Source organism: Podarcis pityusensis (assembly GCF_964106645.2).
Source record: "Podarcis pityusensis genome assembly, chromosome: 10".
Taxonomy (NCBI): domain Eukaryota; kingdom Metazoa; phylum Chordata; class Lepidosauria; order Squamata; family Lacertidae; genus Podarcis; species Podarcis pityusensis.
The window spans coordinates 71,277,434-71,296,858 of record NC_138035.1 but is presented as its reverse complement, the minus strand read 5'-3'; the positions used below and the strand labels follow the sequence as shown (position 1 = coordinate 71,296,858).

The 19,425-nt window shown below is 43.2% G+C and overlaps 1 protein-coding gene across 9 annotated transcripts in view; it reads left to right on the top strand.

Moving 5' to 3' along the window:
- The window catches only part of LOC308486675 (guanine nucleotide-binding protein G(t) subunit alpha-3), a 55,458-nt gene extending 37,332 nt beyond the window's left edge, over positions 1-18,126 (top strand). For 7 of the 9 annotated variants that reach the window (XM_081023811.1, XM_081023812.1, XM_081023813.1 and 4 more), the window contains 7 exons: positions 8,363-8,405; positions 9,644-9,785; positions 11,615-11,772; positions 13,297-13,425; positions 14,963-15,092; positions 15,318-15,471; positions 16,460-18,126. In XM_081023811.1, the coding sequence (XP_080879937.1) occupies positions 8,401-8,405; positions 9,644-9,785; positions 11,615-11,772; positions 13,297-13,425; positions 14,963-15,092; positions 15,318-15,471; positions 16,460-16,650 (909 nt within the window). In that variant the 5' untranslated portion in view covers positions 8,363-8,400 and the 3' untranslated portion in view covers positions 16,651-18,126. Of the gene's footprint in view, positions 1-822; positions 1,053-1,315; positions 1,325-8,362; positions 8,406-9,643; positions 9,786-11,614; positions 11,773-13,296; positions 13,426-14,962; positions 15,093-15,317; positions 15,472-16,459 lie in introns of those variants that run through there. The other 2 variants (XM_081023808.1, XM_081023816.1) reach the window with 2 other exon arrangements.
- Positions 18,127-19,425: the final 1,299 nt, after the last annotated feature.

Here is a 19,425-nt window from a genome sequence, read left to right as displayed (position 1 = left end):
GTCTGACAGTTGTTGTTGTCATTAGTGAACCATCCAAGTATGTATATGACATTAAATTCCCCAAAACACAAATCCCTGCCCCAAAGAGCTTACAATAAAGAACCAGTATGGTGCAGTAGCTCTAGCGTTCGACTTCGGTAGGGGGGCCCAGGTTCAAATCTCAGCTCAGTTATGAATTGCATTGGGGCGATTTTCAGCCAGATATTATTCCTGCTCAGTCAAACCTGCCTCACGGGGTGGTTGTGAAGAGTACATTTGGAAAAGGTAAGCCTTCTGTGTCATGGAATAAAAACGCGGCTGAATAAAAAGCAAAAATGTGGGGGTTATAAAGCCAAAAAGGGAGGGCAAGGATAAAAAGGCATGGAGGTGAACACATTCAGCTACATGTTCTTCAGCTTCATGTAAGTTGTTTAAAACTTCTGTGTTTTAATGTTATAAGCTGCCCTTAGATAAATCAGCAGCAACAGAAGCATCTGACATGGTCCCTGATTTTCTCATTCTGTTAAGCATGTGCCTAACTGTTTTGCTCAATGGGAATAAAAAATACTGCTTTACTTTGGTTGCACCATATTTCCCCCCTCCCCTAGGAAATTGCTCTGCCCTGCAAGCCCCGCTGGTGTCACTCAAACACCGAGTCATTGCATTCGTTGCTGTGCTTTTTACACATGCTTTTCCAAAGGTAAAGCAGCATTGTGGTACATTTACATGTCTGACATCATAGCAAGCTGACTTCATAGGCATCTACAAAATCCCTTCTGTCCTGTCCTCTGAGACATGTGACAGACCAGAAGCCGCTCTTTGGAGTGAAGGCAGCCAGAAAGAAGGCTGACTAGGAAAAAACTAAGCTCCATTGTAACTCTTCTGCGCTAGGCTCCTTGTGATTAGACATCACCAGCTTGCTTGGACAATAAGCTAATAATTTAGCTCCACAGTTATGGGCAGTGGAGTCAGCTCTGAGTCTAAAGAATCAGCCAAAAGGTCACGGGAACTTGAAAAAAGACTCCAAGAAGATGCCGTGAGAGATGCCAGGACAGTCAAGTTGCTCTTGTTGGGTAAATATGTGTCATTTCATTCATGAAACGGCTACATTAACCTTTGCATGAATGGGAGATGTTGTTTGACAGTCAGAAGTGTTCTGAGCTCCTACTTTGGGCATGCCACTTATTTTAATCATGAAATCGAATGATAGAGACTGATAGAACTGGAAATGAGTGGTTTTTGTTTTCAGATATTGGCTGCAAGTCACAAGCCACTCATCAGCCTGGAGATGATCCAGTCACTCAGACCAACAATGGAGGTATTTGTGTGGATGCAGCCTTCACAGGTGCGCTCCCTTGTTGGATCTGCATGTGCAGAATGGACGTGGATGCACAATCCATATCAGCGAGTGTGACACTGGGGGTGGCATTCAACTAGGTTTTACTCAGAGTACACCCACTGAAATTAATTGTCCTTAACTTAGTCATGTGCTGACTTAGGGTGAAACTGAGTTGAATAGCATCCTTGACATGGAAGATGTCTATTTAAAAAAACCAAAAAACCGCTTGTGGTATAAATGTGCATTTCCTCCTGCATCACAATGGGCTGAGCACATGATAGTGCATGGATGATTCTGGGGACAGGGCCACAGAGTTCAGTTCCGGAGAACGTTCAGAGTGGACGGCCCCTGTAGCCTTGATATGAGATAAATCAGGAAAAGAATGTGCACACAGGAAAATAAACAGTTTCAATAAATCTAAAGAGACTTGCTTGCAGATCATGTTAGCCAAATTGTGGCTGTTGATTTATATGGTTTCCTGTGTGCACAGGTCTGAAAATGTGAATTTGTGAATAGAACAAATTGTGAACAGTATACTGTCTGGATAATTATCTGATAGTAAAACTGTCTGCTTTTGGGGGGAATATATAGCATATCACCTAAAATACATTCTAAAAAGTTAAAAGCTAGCACTTGTAAATGTTTTTAATGGTTTCTCTGATTAATAATAATTTAAAAAAGCACCAGATGCTACTGGTTAGTTTTATAGTTTTACAAAGCTGTTACAGTTTGTTGAATCAAACACTTAACAGATGATATAGTGAGGGGAAATGCACGTTCTGCCTGCAGCTTAAAAAATCTTCAGCTCAAAATATTTTGCTCAAAAGTTGCTAACTGCAATCCTGAAAATCTTTATAGGCATGTTCAGCCAGGAAGCATTCAGGCTGGAGCTCCATGGAAATGAATGGGAGTGCCACATGTGGATCAGAGTAGTGTTTGTTGATGTTTCAGTAACTTCAGCTGATCTGGGGTCATTATTTTTTTCATTTTTTTGCTGCATTTCACTCTGATTATCTTATTGCTATTTCTTCTTAAAGAGTGCATATTTCCAAGCAAGGGTTTGGTACTTTTATGCCCATATACTAAGGATGCAGCACTAAGGATGTGTGGAAACCTTGTTGTAAATTTCACTAGTCTTAGACCTTTGGCTTCTTTAGAATTCCCAATCAGATTTGCCTTGAAATGTTTGCTTTATGTGAACCTTGGTGGGATGGGAGAGGTGTGTATTCTGTGCCAGAGAAAAATGGGTTTGTTGGGCTATTGAAACTCTTCTTGCGTCCTGTGAAATTTCTTCCATTTTTTGCCAGAGTAAGAACCTCCAGATTTAGGGGTAGCTCTGGGACACTTTGTAGATGGTAATTATATTTCCTTTAGACAATTTGTGGTTGCTTCTGATTTTTTTCTCCTGTATTTTTTTACTTTGTGGTGGGTGGACACCAAAGAATTCATACTCAGTTTTCAATATTGCTTGCTAGGAATGATCTCAAAGCCAATTTATTCTGCAATAGTTTCACAAGGATTATCCTGAGCTTAATGCAGAAGGATGATTACCACACTCCCATGTCTTATTTTACCACCGTATTAAGGACCAGATGTCAGTATTGTTCCTGTAGCAGCAATAAAGCACCAGGGAGAAAAGATCAATGACTATTGACTAAGAGTCCTGGTATACGTAAGGAAAACAGTACACTGTTTATATTGCTTCTAGTTCTGAATTTATGAAAGGGGTCATTTGTAGCTGTATTAATTTCTGTCATTAGCATTTTTTTATTTTTTATTTTACTTCAGATAGGTTGGGGGTTTTTTCCTGCAAAATTTAGGGAGTCTAATTCGCCAGCAATCCATTGTCTATGGTAGACATGACTCGGAGGATGGAATCGCACCCCAGGGATTTGAATAGAATTATCACAGCTACCACATGGGAGCTTGACATTTGATGTTTCTTTCAGGCAGCTCACACAGACCCTTTTCATCACACCAAAATGACGCCTGTCAGTGGAAAGGGGAATTTGCCTGTGGAATATTTATTGCCATAAAAAAAGTGGAGTGATTCCATCCTGAACTTCTGGAGCAAAAGATAAGGAGGAACTATACAGCTGTCATTTTATGGTTCCCTAAATTTTACAGGACAGACAGCTGCTTCCTTATCACAACCTGAAGTTTGGTTGACAGGTGCAGCAGAATCAGGTGGTAGAATCCAGACTCTACCATTCCAGGTTGCAACATCATTTTTAAACCCTCCTACAAAATGGGGTTTGTTTGTTTTCTAATCCCTACAGCTAAAACAGGGGTAGAGAACCACATTCTCTCATAGAGAACCCTTGGGGGCCACTTTCCCAAAGGTGGACAGAGACCAAGGCAAAAGTGGGTGGAGCCAGAGGCAAATGTGGGCAGAGTGCCAGAGGTGAATCTTCCCCTTGCACTCTAGGCCACATTCCACCCACACTAAGCTGTGGCCCTTCCCCACTGCGCACTGAGAATTTCCCACTGTTTCGTTGTTGCTTTTACTTCAGTTCTTTCAGCTCGTTTATAACTTGCCCAATTTAATTCAAGGATGTACGTGTGTGCATCAAATGAGCTCTGCAAAATTAAAATTGTAATAAAGGTGATTGTACATATGGCTGTAGCAAGATTCTTCCTCTGTGGTGGTTTGACAAATGTGGAGTGCATCGGCACACCAGAAGTGCACAAAAAGTGACATGAGCATAATCATTCACTGTTCTTCTTCGGAGGGACTGCTCTGCAGTCTCCTGCCTTGAGGTAAGGTGTGTGTCCAGCTGGGAAACAACCTTCCCAGTAATTGCTCCAATGCTGTAGAAATCCATTTCCTGGGAATCCCATTTATCTCCATTACTTCCTGTTCTGCACTGCAGATGGTACCCAGCAGCTGGCAGGAGACATAATGTCCTCTCCTATTGGCCATTGGGAATTCAATTTTTTTTGCCTGCCTGAATTTGGCCAATCATAGGCAGGCCTGGAGATGGGCTTCTGGGGAGCGGACCTGATTGGTCCAGAGTCAGAGTCTTCACTCAGGTCTGCTTAAATTCAACTAAAATTTGGCTTAAATTCAACCTGCCTCCTCTCCTCAGTGCCACAGTTGTCATGTGATCTCCCACCCACACCTTTCCTTCTTTGCTTGTATTGCACCCTCTCCTCAAAGGGCGGTCTTTTGCTACAACCTTGATATTCTTCAGCCACCATATTTTGGAGCCAGGGAGGATTCCCCCCCCCCCCGCCCACAGACTTATTGCCTCATTCTGCAGGTTTTGCCTCCCTCATCGCAATTGTCACAACTTTGGCAGGGTAGGCATTGGGTATGATCCTTAGCCGAGGAAGGAGCGGAGCTTGTATACCTCTGCCACCCCTCCAGGTTGTAGGGTATCCTGCTAAAAGAATCCTAGGAGAGGTACATCTGTCCAAATGCCCAGGCGAGGCTGAGGCCCATAGCATTTGCTAGCGAGGTGATCCAGTCAAGATTGCACCTACCTGATGTATGTCATAGGCTAACCTCATCCCAGGATTGACCCCAAGAAATCTTCTGGCAGGTGGGTTGGATGATATGGGAGATACCCAAGTTCCTCAGCCAAGCAAACCTCCATCTGTAATTGTTAAAACTGTAGCCTGATTTGAACCAAAACAAGTGTCAGTGTGTCCTTTATTGCTGCAGACACAGCATTTGATGCCCTTTGGGGCTCATGGCACCTGTGCACACAATCTCATAGCACATTCAAGAGCTTCGACACACAACCTGGGAATTACCAACATAAGACTTACTGTAGTTTAGCGTTGCTATTCAGATGCCCAGGAAAGGGCTTCATTTGCTTATAATTTTTGCTGTGATTCTTCAGCCTTCCCTGTACTTTGCATGTATATGATGCTCATGTGCTCTTTCTGCTCCACAGTAAAAACATTGTGCCTAATGGCATTTGTGTTTATTCAGAAATGCATTTGGGAAATAGCAGGGAGCAATTCTGAATTTGCAAGTCCCAGATGCAAAACTTTTTTTGACAAAGTTGTCATTATTTATACAAACTTGGCAGGCAGGAACTTTGCATAATCATGGAACCTGCTGCTTGTGTTTCTCTCTCTCTCTTATATCGTGGGTTTTAGGGATCACTTTCCCTATATTTGGTCATTTGTCATGATTCATTTGCTTGAGGTAGGGCAAGCTACATATTACATGCAAATTCATATCATGAAGCTCAGCCTTTTAAAATGAATGAATAAATAAAAGGTAACCTCAGCAGCCTCATATTTGGAGTGAAGCCATTTTTCTACTCAGTGCCTCCCTTTCACCCCTCAAGCTGCTCTCACCATCACCGCCACCGGATCATAAATATGCTCACTCCTGTAAACACATGCCTGGAACTCATGGCGAGGAAATAAAGCTGGAGAGATGGAATGGGCTGGCAGGGAAAGGGTTAAGCATCACTTGACTTTCCCCCAGCTCAAAATCTCAGCCTCCAAAAGGTTTTTCATTTAAAAAGAAATAATACCGTTTCTTTGTTACATACATTTTTGTAACATGGATCATTTGTCCCTTCATCACTCACAGCTGACTGTTGCTAAGTTGCTGAAATCTGTTTTCAACAATATTTTTTGAGACTGTTCCATTCTAACTAATGAGGATGCAGGGCTGAAAACGTTTTGGAGGTCATCCACCCCAGTCTCCTTTCCCTACAACTTTAAACTAAGTGGGTCCTGAGCCTGGGTCCCTTCCACTAAGAGTGAGGTCTCACATACATGCTGCAGTCCTTGAGTGATGGCTTGCTGTGTTTGAAAGCAGCAGTGTGGATGAACACCACCTACAGAACTCCCATATTGCATCTCATTCAGCCATTTCCGGTGGAGGCAATTCTGCCAGAAATTAATAAGTGATGAAACACTGGATTGTATCTGACTAACTCATACTCAGAGTAGACCCAATGAAATCAATGGACTTAATTTCATCATGACTAACAACCCATAAAGTACCTGTATGTGCAGGTGAGTCCTAAGTTTGTGGTTGTAAGTGAAAACACTGGCAGCATCAATTTCATGGTGCTTTACAGAGTGCCATAAACTGAGATCTATCAGCGAGAGATTGAGAGTGAATGGTCATCAATAAGCAGACGACACCCCGCTCAATCTCTCTGTTCCATCTGAATTGAAGGAGGTGGCTAAGCTGTTAGACCATTTCTAAGATGTGGTGATGAGCTGGACTTGGGGCAATAAACTGAAATGGAATCCTAAAAGACAAAAGTGTAAGGGTTAGTTTTCTAGTCCAGGAGGTGGAGAGGCAGCCTGTTCTGGATTAGGATTGCACCTGAAGGAGCAGGTCAGTAGCTTGGGGATAGCCCTGGTGACTGGGAGTGCCTTTTTCCAGCTCTGGTTGGTTTGCCAGCTGTGGTCTCTTTTGAACAGAAATGACTTCGCAGCTGTACTCCATGCTCTGGTAACTTCCAGATTGGCTGGCATTCCACCTAGATGTCCTCTGTCTCCAAATTTAAAAATTACATGGCTGCCAGTTCATTTCTGGGCCCTTAGCACTACCCTAGTGTTTAAAGCCCTAAAGCATTTAGGCCCCAATATCTGAAAGACCATCTCCTTCCCTACAGTTTAATATCAGCAGAAGAGGTCCTCCTGGTAGTCCCACTGCCTTATAAACTTGGGGGGGGGGGTGACTTGGGAAAGGGCATTCTTTGTGGCAACCCCTAAGTTGTGGAACTAGTTTTCCTCAAATGCTGAAGATGCACCTCTTTATCCTGACTTTTGAAACATGAGATGTCTCCCAAGGAGACCATCTAAACAGGAAATAATAGGGGAGACAATGTACTGTAGTACTGGAAGGTACTGTCATGGTACCCTCCAGATGTTGTTGGACTACAACTCCCATCTTCCCTCACCTTTCGCCATCATGGTTGGAGCTGATGGGGCTTGAAGTTCATCAATATCTGGAGGGTATTTTTCGGACTACTCTGACATTCCTAAACTAGAACAGAAGGAATTTCCTCTTTTCCACTGCAGTTCTGTGAGTAAGGTCAAGAGATCTCTTAATACATATGCTAAATAAAAATGTGCTCAAGATTTTGCATTAATGTCAGATTTATTTATTTTTTTAAAGAAAGAAATCTGTACTTAGAATGAAATCCTTAAACCTGGATTGCCACATATGTCTAAAGACTTGGGGAGTCTATGGTGGAAAATGTTTAGATGTGATTATCTGAGATTTCTGGCTCATAATATGTGACAATTTAGGTTGAACAAAATGAGAAATCGTTGCCGTGCTTTTTGATTCTTCAGCTCCATAAAACTGCCGTTGCAATGGTTTCTCTGCCCAATCATTCTCTGTTTTGACTGCTTATGGCTGTCTTTTCAGCTACTGCAACATATAAATATATATATATCACTAATATTAAAGTGGGTTTTTTTTGGGGGGGGGGAATCGATCTGACAGTGCAGTGAAAGCCTTTCCATTTGATCCTTATCTACATCCACCCCCACAATCATATCAGAAGAAATCTAGGGAGTAGTAAAATAAAGACGCTTAGATTTCTGGTCCAGCAGGTCTGCACTTTCCCCATACATTCGCCCTGTAAGATCAAACACTTTTATTTGATGCTTATCAGAGCTTGATATGCTCACAGTGGCTTCCATAAACTGAGTGCTTTTGTTTGGAGTAGCTAAATGTGTTGTAGCTACAAATCAGCATGTTTCTAGAGGCAACCCATACTCCTCTAGGGTTTGCTAAATACCCTGGTCCATAAACAAATGTCCCCAAACCATGGCTAGCGCAAGTTGCCCATTTGGCTAAAGCACACGCACTGCTTGAGGGACACACACAAAAGCCTTTGTTGGACCAACATGTGCTGGTGAAACAGAATGCCTCTTTTCCAAGTAGAAGTGTTTTTTTATTTTAAAAAAACAAGCAAACAAACCCACCACTTTTGCATATTTTTATGTGCTTTTTTCCTCCATCACTTACTTTCTTTGTCTTGTTTTCCCACTTGGCTCCTTTTTAACAACTTTAAATGTGACCAATATGTGCATGTTCTTTGTCTGCAGGAGCTGGAGAATCAGGGAAGAGCACTATTGTGAAACAAATGAAGTAGGTGCATCAATATTCATGTCACATTGGGTAGCACAAAGTGCTACGTGAAGCACAATGCCAAAGGGCATGAGGTGGGGGAGCGATCAAACAAATCAAACTTGACAATCTAACCCTAACAGATACTGTACATGGGGATGTAAAAAAGCAATCCTTTATACCTCATTCACTAACCTGATGTTTTACCCAATATATCAATATGTGCTTGGCCTCTTCTATCTGAAGCCAAGGATGCCAGTTTAAAGACAGAGGGACAGCTAAAATAGGTATCAGGGTGGAGGGGAAAGGCGCCACATACACAAACACATAAGCACACACACCACACCCTTTCCTAAAAGCTTTGCAGTTATTTTCCTGCCATTGAAAGTCATATTCACTGCTCAATGTATTTATCAACAAAAACAAATATGCCTTTTTCTTACACTGGCAGGACTTTCCGATGTGTTCAATGGCATATTAGTTCACATCTGAACACTGTAATGCTTGTTCTCATTAAAGCACATGGAAATGTGCATATGAGTACATCCTTCCCTTGGATTATTTTTTAAAAGGAGTGGCACAGGGCCAGGAAGTGTGCAGGTATCAGCAGTGGCGGAGCTTCATGCTCTGGCACCGGGGAGCGGAGAACAGGCAGGGGCGGGGCTGGCATACGTCCTGGGGCCGTGGCATGCCACCTGTGGGGGCGTGGCACCCAGGGCAGGCGGGGGGCAGCCGCGACGGCACCCGACTGGGATCGCGCTGCCAGGGGAGGTGCGCTCCCCTGCGCTCCTCTTTCTCCACCAGTGGGTATCAGGGCTGGGGCTGGATGATGTGGTTCTGCTCAGCACTTTTCTTCTAGGGAAAAAGGTGCCAGTACTGGGTACCCCTGAGTACCTCCAGAAAGCAAGCCCTGGTCCTGCTGACTTTAAGCATGGGCAGGGCTCGTGTTCCTCCCCAGTGACAGGTGTGCCAGATGTCATTGCTTAGAGCAGGGGTAGCCAATGCGGTGCCCTCCAGATGTTGATCGAATACAACTTGCATCTGCCACAGCCAGCATGACCAATGGTTGGAGATGGTGAGATTTGTAGGCCAACAACATCTGGAAGGCTATTCCTTAGATAATGGGACATTCAAATCTGATTATGCAGCCATGTCTATGACTGCCAGTCTCTCCCCAGTTCCAGTTCTCAGAATCCTGCCCTCTCACTCTCTTCTTATTTTAGATTATTGTGAGATTTGTCTCCTTCTTTGCTTCCTAGGATCATCCATAAAGATGGCTATACAGATCAGGAATGCAGAGAGTATAGATCTGTGGTTTACAGCAATATGCTACAATCCATTCTGGCCATTGTCAAGGCAATGTCCACATTAGGAATTGAATATGGGAACTCAGAAAGCAAAGTGAGTATAATGTCTCTCTCAACTAGTATTATTTTGTCTCTGAACCAGTGTCACCCCAGGACACCAGTTTTGAATTCTCACATCAGAACCTCAAGATGCTCTAACATGGGAAGATTGCAGCCTTGCTCTCCTCCTGCACAAACTTTTCTTTTTTCTTTTCTTTTCATTTTTTGGTCTTTCACAGCAGTGCCATAATTCAATTCACCTCTGGGAAGCGCAGCTGCCATTCTGTTGAATAAGGTCCGTTTCTGTTTATTGGCCCTCATCCAGCCATTCAAGCACATTCTCCCATTCACAAGCTTGCCTGAGACATTCTGCCCAGACAGTAACAGCCTCAGGGTCGCCAAGTGACCATTGCTCTGAAAAAACCTTCATTCTCATATGTATATATTTCTGTATATGAGAGCAAAGGATGTCATAGTCCTTGTGCAGACCTTTATTCTTATGCAATATACAAGAGTTAGGGTTAGACATGGGCAGACATGACCCAACTCCTTCAAATGAAAATGTGAAGAAGTTGTGGCTTTGAACAGACCTCATATTATTGCAGCAGAGATAAGACATCAATGAGAGATTTCCTTATCCTTTTGAACACTGTTTTGAACATATCGTATTTTTTGCTCTATAAGACTCACTTTTTCCCTCCTAAAAAGTAAGGGGAAATGTGTGTGCATCTTATGGAGCGAATGCAGGCTGTGCAGCTATCCAAGAAGCCAGAACAGCAAGAGCGCTTGCTGCTTTCACTGTGTAGCGATCCCTCTTGCTGTTCTGGCTTCTGAAATCCAGAATATATTTTTTTCTTGTTTTCCTCCTCCAAAAACTAGGTGCGTCTTGTGGTCTGGTGCGTCTTATAGAGCAAAAAATGCGGTAATTTCAATTATTCACATTCGGCTATGGCTGTCAGTTTAATCTGAAAGACCCATAAACCATTCAGATAATGAGTCAGAGCTGTACAAAAAAAAAACAAAAAAAAACAATGCTAAGAAAGGATTGTTGCTTGCAGTCACAAGGTGACAGAGTACTTTTAGTGACCTCATAGATTTAGATGCAGAACTGTTAAGGGTGGCATTAAGCAAACCTGGTAATTGCCATGACCTTTCTTCAAAACAACTGAGGAACAGAGGTTCACAGCAGTCATGAATAAGGCTGACAAGATGTTGTGTTGACTGCCAGCTTGGATGGCTTTAAAAGAGAATTAGACAAATCCGTGGAGGTCTGGACTACCAGTGACTACAAGGCCTGATGACTATACTCAACCTTCACTGATGGTGGCAGCATCCTCTGAACACCAGCCGCCTGGAATCACAAGGGGGGGGGGGAGATGGCAGGCTTCCCATGGGCACCTGCTGTGAGAACAGGATGCTGAACTAAATAGACCTTTGGCACAATCCAGCTGGCCTGTTATGTTCTTATAAGTTTATGTATGCCAAGATGTATGCTAGGCACCAGGGTGGGCTATGGCCCAGAGCCATATATAGACCACTGTTTTTCTGTGACCCCTTATTTATCCTCCCTGCTGCTCTTCTGAACCTGAGAAGACCAACGGAAGCAAGAGATAGCGCTGTGGCCCAGAACAACAACAAAACCACAAGGATATCTTCTTATCTCTAAAGATAACAAAAGCAAAAAATGAGCTTCTGCATTTGAAATTCCCTGATGAAGAACCTGATAAATGTGTTGGATATTTAACTTTTCTCCCTGCCCTTTTGCTTCCTGCTTCCCTCTCCCCACCTCCCCATATTCATAACATGGTAGATCATTTTTCATTACTTAAAAAATAAAGTATCAGCCCCAATGGTCAAGCCTGATTCACAGAAATCTCGTTTCAGGAAGATGAAAGGCAGCTTTTGGCAATTGCAGATTCCATGGAAGATGGCACCATGTCTTCTGAACTAGCTGGGATCATCAAACGTTTGTGGAAGGATTCAGGGATTCAGGCCTGCTTTGAAAGAGCATCAGAGTACCAACTCAATGACTCAGCTGCCTAGTAAGGGGCCAGTTTACAACTGAATTCTGTAATCCTAAACCGTGTGTGTGTGTGTGTGTGTGTGTGTGTGTATGTTTAATGCCTGTTGCTTTTCACAATATGCTTAGAACTTACGTAATTGATTCTGCCTTCAGGGTGCTGGCTCTGTATTTATGGTATTAAGCAATTGTTATGATGCTATTAAACTAGCATAAACACAACAGAATTACACAAATAATTATCCTCTTCTCCAGTAGAGCCTTGTAAACCACCCTCCAAACATCCCAGTTTTCAGTTATCAACTGCACTCTTCTTTCCTTCAACAACTCCTCCTCTGTCTTCATCTTCCTCACATTGTATGTGCCTGTGGCAGGCAGCTAAAGATGACACCTAGCGCAGGAATCACAAATCAAATTGTACCTATAACCTCTCTCCCTCCCTCCTTCTCTCTCTCTCTCTCTCTCTCTGTGTGTGTGTGTGTGTGTTACTGAATACATGTATCTCTGTATCTTTGAGACCATTTCCATTATGGTTAATGCTACTATTTTGCAGGTCAATTTTTTTATTGCTTATGGCCAAAGGCCTTTACAGCTGCAAACATTCATACAGGCCAAAAGGCATACAGCACGAGCCCATGCTGAAATACCAATGTTGTGAGTTGAATCCAAATTGCATGAGAAGACTTCTGCTCACACAGTGGGGCTTCACTTTGCTCCTCCCCCTTGCAGCCCCCTGCACGTCTCCCAAAATCTTCTCCAGAGAATCCCCCAACCCTCCACACTTGGGAGTGCACAGGGGACGGCAGAGGGAAGGAGAGGAAGGTAGAGTCTTCTTGCCTGGATGGAAGTCTATTCTCCTTGGGAATGACCAGGTTTGATACAAGCCAGTGAATACTGAACACAGTAAATAAACTGCAGAATTGAATTAAATAATAATGAGGAGGAGGAGGAGGCAATGTGAGAAGGGATATGAAAAACAAAGAATAAAAAGCAGTAAAAAAAAATATATTTTTGACATGACTTTGCAACTGATTGTTAAACCTTTCTGAGAATTGTAGCTCTGAGGGGAAGAGAAGTCTCCTAACAACTTTCAGCACCATTAACAAACCACATTGCCCAGGATGCTTTGGGGGAAGCTATCACCATTTAAAGTGGCATGGCACTGTTTTAAATGGAGAGTGCAGATGGGCCAGTAACTCAGAAACAGATCGGATTTTTTTTTAATGCACAGATGCAAGGTGGATCCTGGCACTATTACATACCCCTGGCATGAATGTGTATTTTCTATACGTGACTTTCCCCAAAACTTTTGTCATGTAGAACCATCCAGTTGCATGCAGATTTGGTTTCTTCTTTCTGCTTGTGCCCTATTTATGGCTGACTTGTATTGGCCTACCCTTATCCCCCAAGCCATGGCGTTGGACTTCCAGATGCTGCCCTAACCTCACCTCCTCATGCACAAGAGTGTCCCTGTTTCCACCTTGCAGGAAGATGGAGCCTGCAATGCTTTGTCTCTCTCTCTCTCTCTCTCTTTCTGATTCTGTAGCTATCTCAATGATCTGGAGAGGATAACAGCTCCTGGCTATGTCCCAAACGAGCAAGATGTCCTTCGCTCACGAGTAAAGACAACAGGAATTATTGAGACACAGTTTTCATTCAAAGATTTGCACTTTAGGTATGACAGCTGTTCTTCCGTGTTTCTTCCTAAGTATGATAGATATGCATGTGGTTTGAGATTAGAGGCCAAAGCAGTCTACCTGATTCAGGCTGCTGGATTTCTGACATTTTAAACAGCTTAAAGGGCAGTTGGAGGCTTTGGTATGGCTATGGTCACAGCCAGCAATCTGAGCCTCCCACATCCAATGTTCTACCAGGAAATCTTGCAGTTTCCCCAGCTGTATTCATTTTGTAAATGCTCTCTCTCTATTCCACCTATGGAAACTTTACAGCTGTACACAGTCAGCTTCCATGATGTTGGCGGGGGGGGGGGGAATAGTAATAGAATTAAAATTGTGGGTTGTGGCACATGGGCTACTGAATTCGGAAAGTCTCTGAATCTCCGGCTGTTCTCTTCTCAGCTGCTTTACATATTATGGTTGAGCTGCGCAGATTACTTTACATCGGGCCAGTCATGTGGATCAGTTCAAGATGCAGATAGGTGATTTTCCTCCAAACTGCTGGAGGATTTAGCTGGTAGGATTTGATGTAACATGGTGGAAACTGCCCAATTCATGAACTAAGATGCTGCACATAAACAGCTCACATGCAGAGCAGTCTCAGTTAGCTTATTTGTGGTAGGGAACAATTTAAAAGCCCGTGCTCAGGAGAAACTCAAACCATTATTGGAACTGCAGGCTTGCACCTAGCTCATTTCGTCCCAGTCTTACCTCTGTACTTGTCCATAACTTGCAACTGTTTATGTACACCTGTGCAGCCTGGTGTCATGTGCAAATCCATTCCCTCCCATCCCCTCTGATTTTTGCCTGGTAAGCTCCATGGAGCAAACTGTTTTGCCTGCTGTATCCATCATGCTGTGTGAGAGGCATGTTGGATTTCATGCAGAACGTATCATTTCCAATTCTAATATTTGAAAAGTGGTTCTTGTTGGAGGTGGAAGCAAATAAATATTTGTGAAATGCTTTGCATGCTATTTACAAATCTAGGCAAGCAAATAGCAAAGAAACAACAAACTGCCATGCAAGAGGCATGGATTGGTTTGACAAAAGCTCCACATTTGAGTTTCAATAGCACTTCACATAGATGATTTGTGATCAGGAGTCCCATATTCGAGATAGAAGGATTTCTTGGCTCACTGTGTACAGTGGTACCTCGGGTTAAGAACTTAATTCGTTCTGGAGGTCCATTCTTAACCTGAAACAGTTCTTAACCTGAAGCACCACTTTAGCTAATGGGGCCTCCCGCTGCTGCCACGCCGCCGGAGCACGATTTCTGTTCTCATCCTGAAGCAAAGTTCTTAACCCGAGGTACTATTTCTGGGCTAGCGGAGTCTGTAACCTGAAGCGTGTAACCTGAAGCATCTGTAACCTGAGGTACCACTGTATACAATACTTCTCATGCAGACACCACACAGCAAATCTCTGAGACTTGTAGTGATGAAAGAATCCTGACACACACACCCCACATGCCCAACATAACTAGTGTCAGAGATGCAGTGAATGGACGTACATGTTTATCTTTGTTTCATTTCCTAGGATGTTTGATGTGGGAGGACAAAGATCTGAGAGGAAAAAGTGGATTCATTGCTTTGAAGGAGTTACTTGCATAATATTCTGTGCAGCTTTAAGTGCTTATGACATGGTCCTGGTGGAAGATGAAGAAGTGGTGAGTCAGAACAGCAAATGTGGGGGGCAGGCGGGACAAGGGAGTTGCAATTTGTGGAAAGCATTTAAGGTAACCTTGCATGGTTCCTTAAGAACATTATTCACATTCTCTGCTCTGATAACCACAACCCACTGAATTCCTATTTCGTTGATTAAAAAAGAACATTGGACTTTGCATGTCACCAGGTAATGGGGCCTAATAGCCACATTTCCCCGCCTTTTACAGAACCGAATGCACGAGAGTCTTCACCTGTTCAACAGCATCTGTAACCACAAGTACTTTGCAACCACTTCTATTGTGCTCTTCCTAAATAAGAAGGATCTCTTCCAAGAAAAAATATTGAAAGTTCATCTCAGTGTCTGCTTTCCAGAATATGATGGTAAGTTTAGAACCTGTGGCCCTCCAGATGTTGTTGAACTCTCATCGGTTCCAGCCAGCAGGGGCAATAATTAGGGATGATGGGAGTTGCAGTCCAGCAACATCTGGAGGGCCACAGGTGAGCCAGTGCTGGCTTACACATCCCACTTCTTTGGTTTCTGAAGACTGCTCATGAGGAACATAGTCCCCGGATTGAAATGATTTCCCACCACTGAATTAAGATACATGTTATTGAGACTGCTTTCTTAAGCCCTTGGTAAAGGTAAAGGGACCCCTGACCATTAGGTCCAGTCGTGACCGACTCTGGGGTTGTGGTGCTCATCTCGCTTTACTGGCCGAGGGAGCCGGCAGACAGCTTCCGGGTCATGTGGCCAGCATGACTAAGCTGCTTCTGGCGAACCAGAGCAGCGGATGGAAACGCTGTTACCTTCCCGCCAGAGTGGTACCTATTTATCTACTTGCACTTTGACGTGCTTTCAAACTGCTAGGTTGGCAGGAGCAGGGACCGAGCAACGGGAGCTCACCCCGTCGCGGGGAATCGAACCGCCAACCTACTGATCGGCAAGTGCTAGGCTCTGTGGTTTAACCCACAGCACCAAAGACTAGGCTGTGTCCAGCTTGGTGAGTCCAGCTGTGTGGGCCATCTCTGGACACAGTTGTGCATTTTCATGACTCCCATAAGAATAACGATTAAAAGAATGCAAAGGGATAGTTTTGGGAAAGGGAAATAATTTTTTAATCTTACTCATGGTTCATTTCTATATGAATGAAAAAGGGATTCCTTGCATGCAGTAAATGAGAATTGTAGAGACAGTTACATGTGCACTGAAGATTTCATGCACGCCATACTTTTTGTTTGGGGAGGAGGGCAGAGGTCAGTGGAGGCTGAACTCGACAGATTGTGTGCCAAGGGAAGGGAAAGGGCTATTTCTAACAAATTAATTAGTATGGCATTTTACTGACAGTTCCTTCTGTCTTCCTCTGACTAGGATCAAACACATTTGAAGATGCAGGAAATTACATCAAGAACCAATTCTTAGATCTGAATTTAAGAAAAGAGGACAAGGAGATCTACTCCCACATGACCTGTGCCACTGATACGCAGAATGTTAAGTTTGTGTTTGATGCTGTGACAGATATAATCATCAAAGAGAACCTGAAGGACTGTGGGCTCTTTTAGCTCTTCACCCTGTGCCACCTTCATCCTGCTGTTTCTCTCTTTCATTTGTAGGATGTTTCTGGTTAAGGATGCCATCTTGCACATACATTCCTGAAAGTAAGCTTTCATTGCAACCTCTAGGGCTTACTTTTGAGTAGGGATGGATGGATCAGTCTGCTACTAATTTGTGTCAGTTCCCCGTGTGTGTTCATAAGTCTCTTTTATGCCATTTCTCAAAAAAAGTGATTTTTTAAAATATTGAAAGTTCATAAATATGTATTTGAACATGTATATTATCACAAGATACATATTTAAATACATCATCTATCTCAAATGCACACCTTTCTAATCACATATAATCCTAAAATGTGCTCTTTGAGCATTTTTCAGCTGACCTAGCAAAACTCAGAGAACTGAGAAATCTGAAGGATATTTACATTCTGATCCATGGATTAATCTGGAAGGTAGGTTGATTTGCTTAAATATGTGAGTTAGAATTTTTTTCTTCCATCCCTAAAAGGTAACGGTAAAGGTACCCCTGACCGTTAGGTCCAGTTGCAGACGACTCTAGGGTTGCGCGCTCATCTTGCTCTATAGGCCAAGGGAGCTGGCGTTTGTCCGCAGACAGCTTCCGGGTCATGTGGCCAGCATGACTAAGCCGCTTCTGGCGAACCAGAGCAGCACACGGAAATGCTGTTTACCTTCCCGCCAGAGAAGGTATTTTCTCTACTTGCACTTTGATGTGCCTTCGAACTGCTAGGTTGGCAGGAGCAGGGACTGAGCAATGGGAACTCACCCCGTCGCGGGGATTCGAACCTCCGACCTTCTGATCAGCAAGCCCTAGGCTCTGTGGTTTAGACCACAGTGCCACCCGCGTCCCACTTCCTCCATCCCTACTTCGAAGTAAAAATGCATTGGTCTGAGCTGCAAAAGCAAAAAGACAGCAGTAGACACAATATTGCAAATACTAGTCCTTTTTGACTTGCTAAAATGTTTGTGTCAAATGACAATTTAACACAGCCAAATTGGGTAGAGTAACTTCATTGCAGGCACAATGTTCTCCCTCCCTTCTAATTTAATCTTCCACAATTCTTTCGTTCTTACTGAGAATTTTTGTTTGCCGGTACCCTACTGCAATCTGAAATTCTAAACGTTTCCATTGGCAAATTTGCTTACAATGCCAGAAATCTCTTTCTAAAATGTTGACACGGAGTTGTGATTGGCATTGCTTCATGGGTGTCGATTAACTGGTGCTACAAGCTTCATGATAAGTTGTGGGGAAGCAAAATATATAAAGAACACAATTCTGCCAAAGTTAAGCACTGTTAAGTTCAGTTGATCACAGTGGAAGACAATGAAGCCCGTGCTTAACTTTCCTGGTGAAATCCATTGGATCATGTCCTAATTTTTTTCCTTGCAGATGCTGAAATAAAAATGCCCTTGCTATCACATCAGTGGGATTAATAGAAAAATGATAAATAAAAGAAATTCTTCCTGTTTGTGATATCATCCTCTGGATAAGAGGCAGCTGTCTTCTGCCCCCCCCCCCCCGCCCCCCGACCCCCTTGTCTATCTGTTGGGTTAAATTTCATAGCATGGTCTCTCTTAATAGAAAACCAAAGCAGTTTTTCTCAATAAAATGTATGCAAATGTTGCTCTATCACCAAAAGCTTGTTTGGTTAAGTAGGTTTTAATTTGCCTACAGAAACTCTGTAATGCCAGAGCCCGTCAGAGGGGATCATAGAACAGGGAGCATGATAGATAAAGTTGTGCTTCCTGCTTTTGCTAAACTTACAAAAACTCATTGGCTGAATCTGAAACAAGCAGGGGGTCCCTCTATGGAGAAGTCAGCACTAAGCTGTGCAAGCATTAGGCTGGTTTAAGGCTTCAAAGAGTTAAATTGAGTGCAGAAGCTCATAGGAAGTCAACATGACTTGAAAATAGATCTGATTGATTCACAGCTGTTGATTCACATCAAGAGACAGATTGCTTCATTCTTCACTTATTGCAGTTTCTGACCACTCTTGAAGGACAGCCTGACATAACATAAACAGTGGTACCTCGGTTTAAGAACAGCCCTATTTACGAACTATTCAGTTTACAAACTCCGCAAAACAGGAAGCAGTGTCCCGGTTTGTGAACTTTACCTCGGTCTAAGAACGGAAGCTGAATGGTGGAAGGGCACTGGCAGCAGGAGGCCTCATTAGGGAAAGCGCACCTTGGTTTAAGAACGCTTTTGGTTTAAGGACGGATTCCCGGAATAGATTAAGTTCATAAACCAAGGTACCACTGTATCACAGTAGTCTATTACTGAGGTTACAGATGCATGGACAACAGTGGCCAGATCCTCGTCTTGTAGTAAAGGTTGAAGATGTAAGATGATGTATAATTGGCAAAAGACGCTTGGAGCTACTGCTGCCACACAGCCTTCCATATACTGCACCAAAACCCAGATCACCTGATGCTCCATAGGAAGAAAAGACCTCATAGATCAAAATTATGTCTCCTAAGTCTAAGGATCCTAGAATTACCATAATTCTTGACTATATTGAACTCAAGGCTGTTTTTTCCCTATCCAGTCTATTAGTAACCACACCAGAGATTGGGAAATCCATGGCCCACAACCTATTGTTGGGGTACAACTCCCATTATCCCAGACCATGGGTAGGCAAACTAAGGACTGGAGGGGTGGATCTGGCCCAATTGCCTTCTAAATCTGGCCCACAGATGGTCCGGGAATCAGCGTGTTTTTACATGAGTAGAATGTCCTTTTATTTAAAATGCATCTCTGGGTTA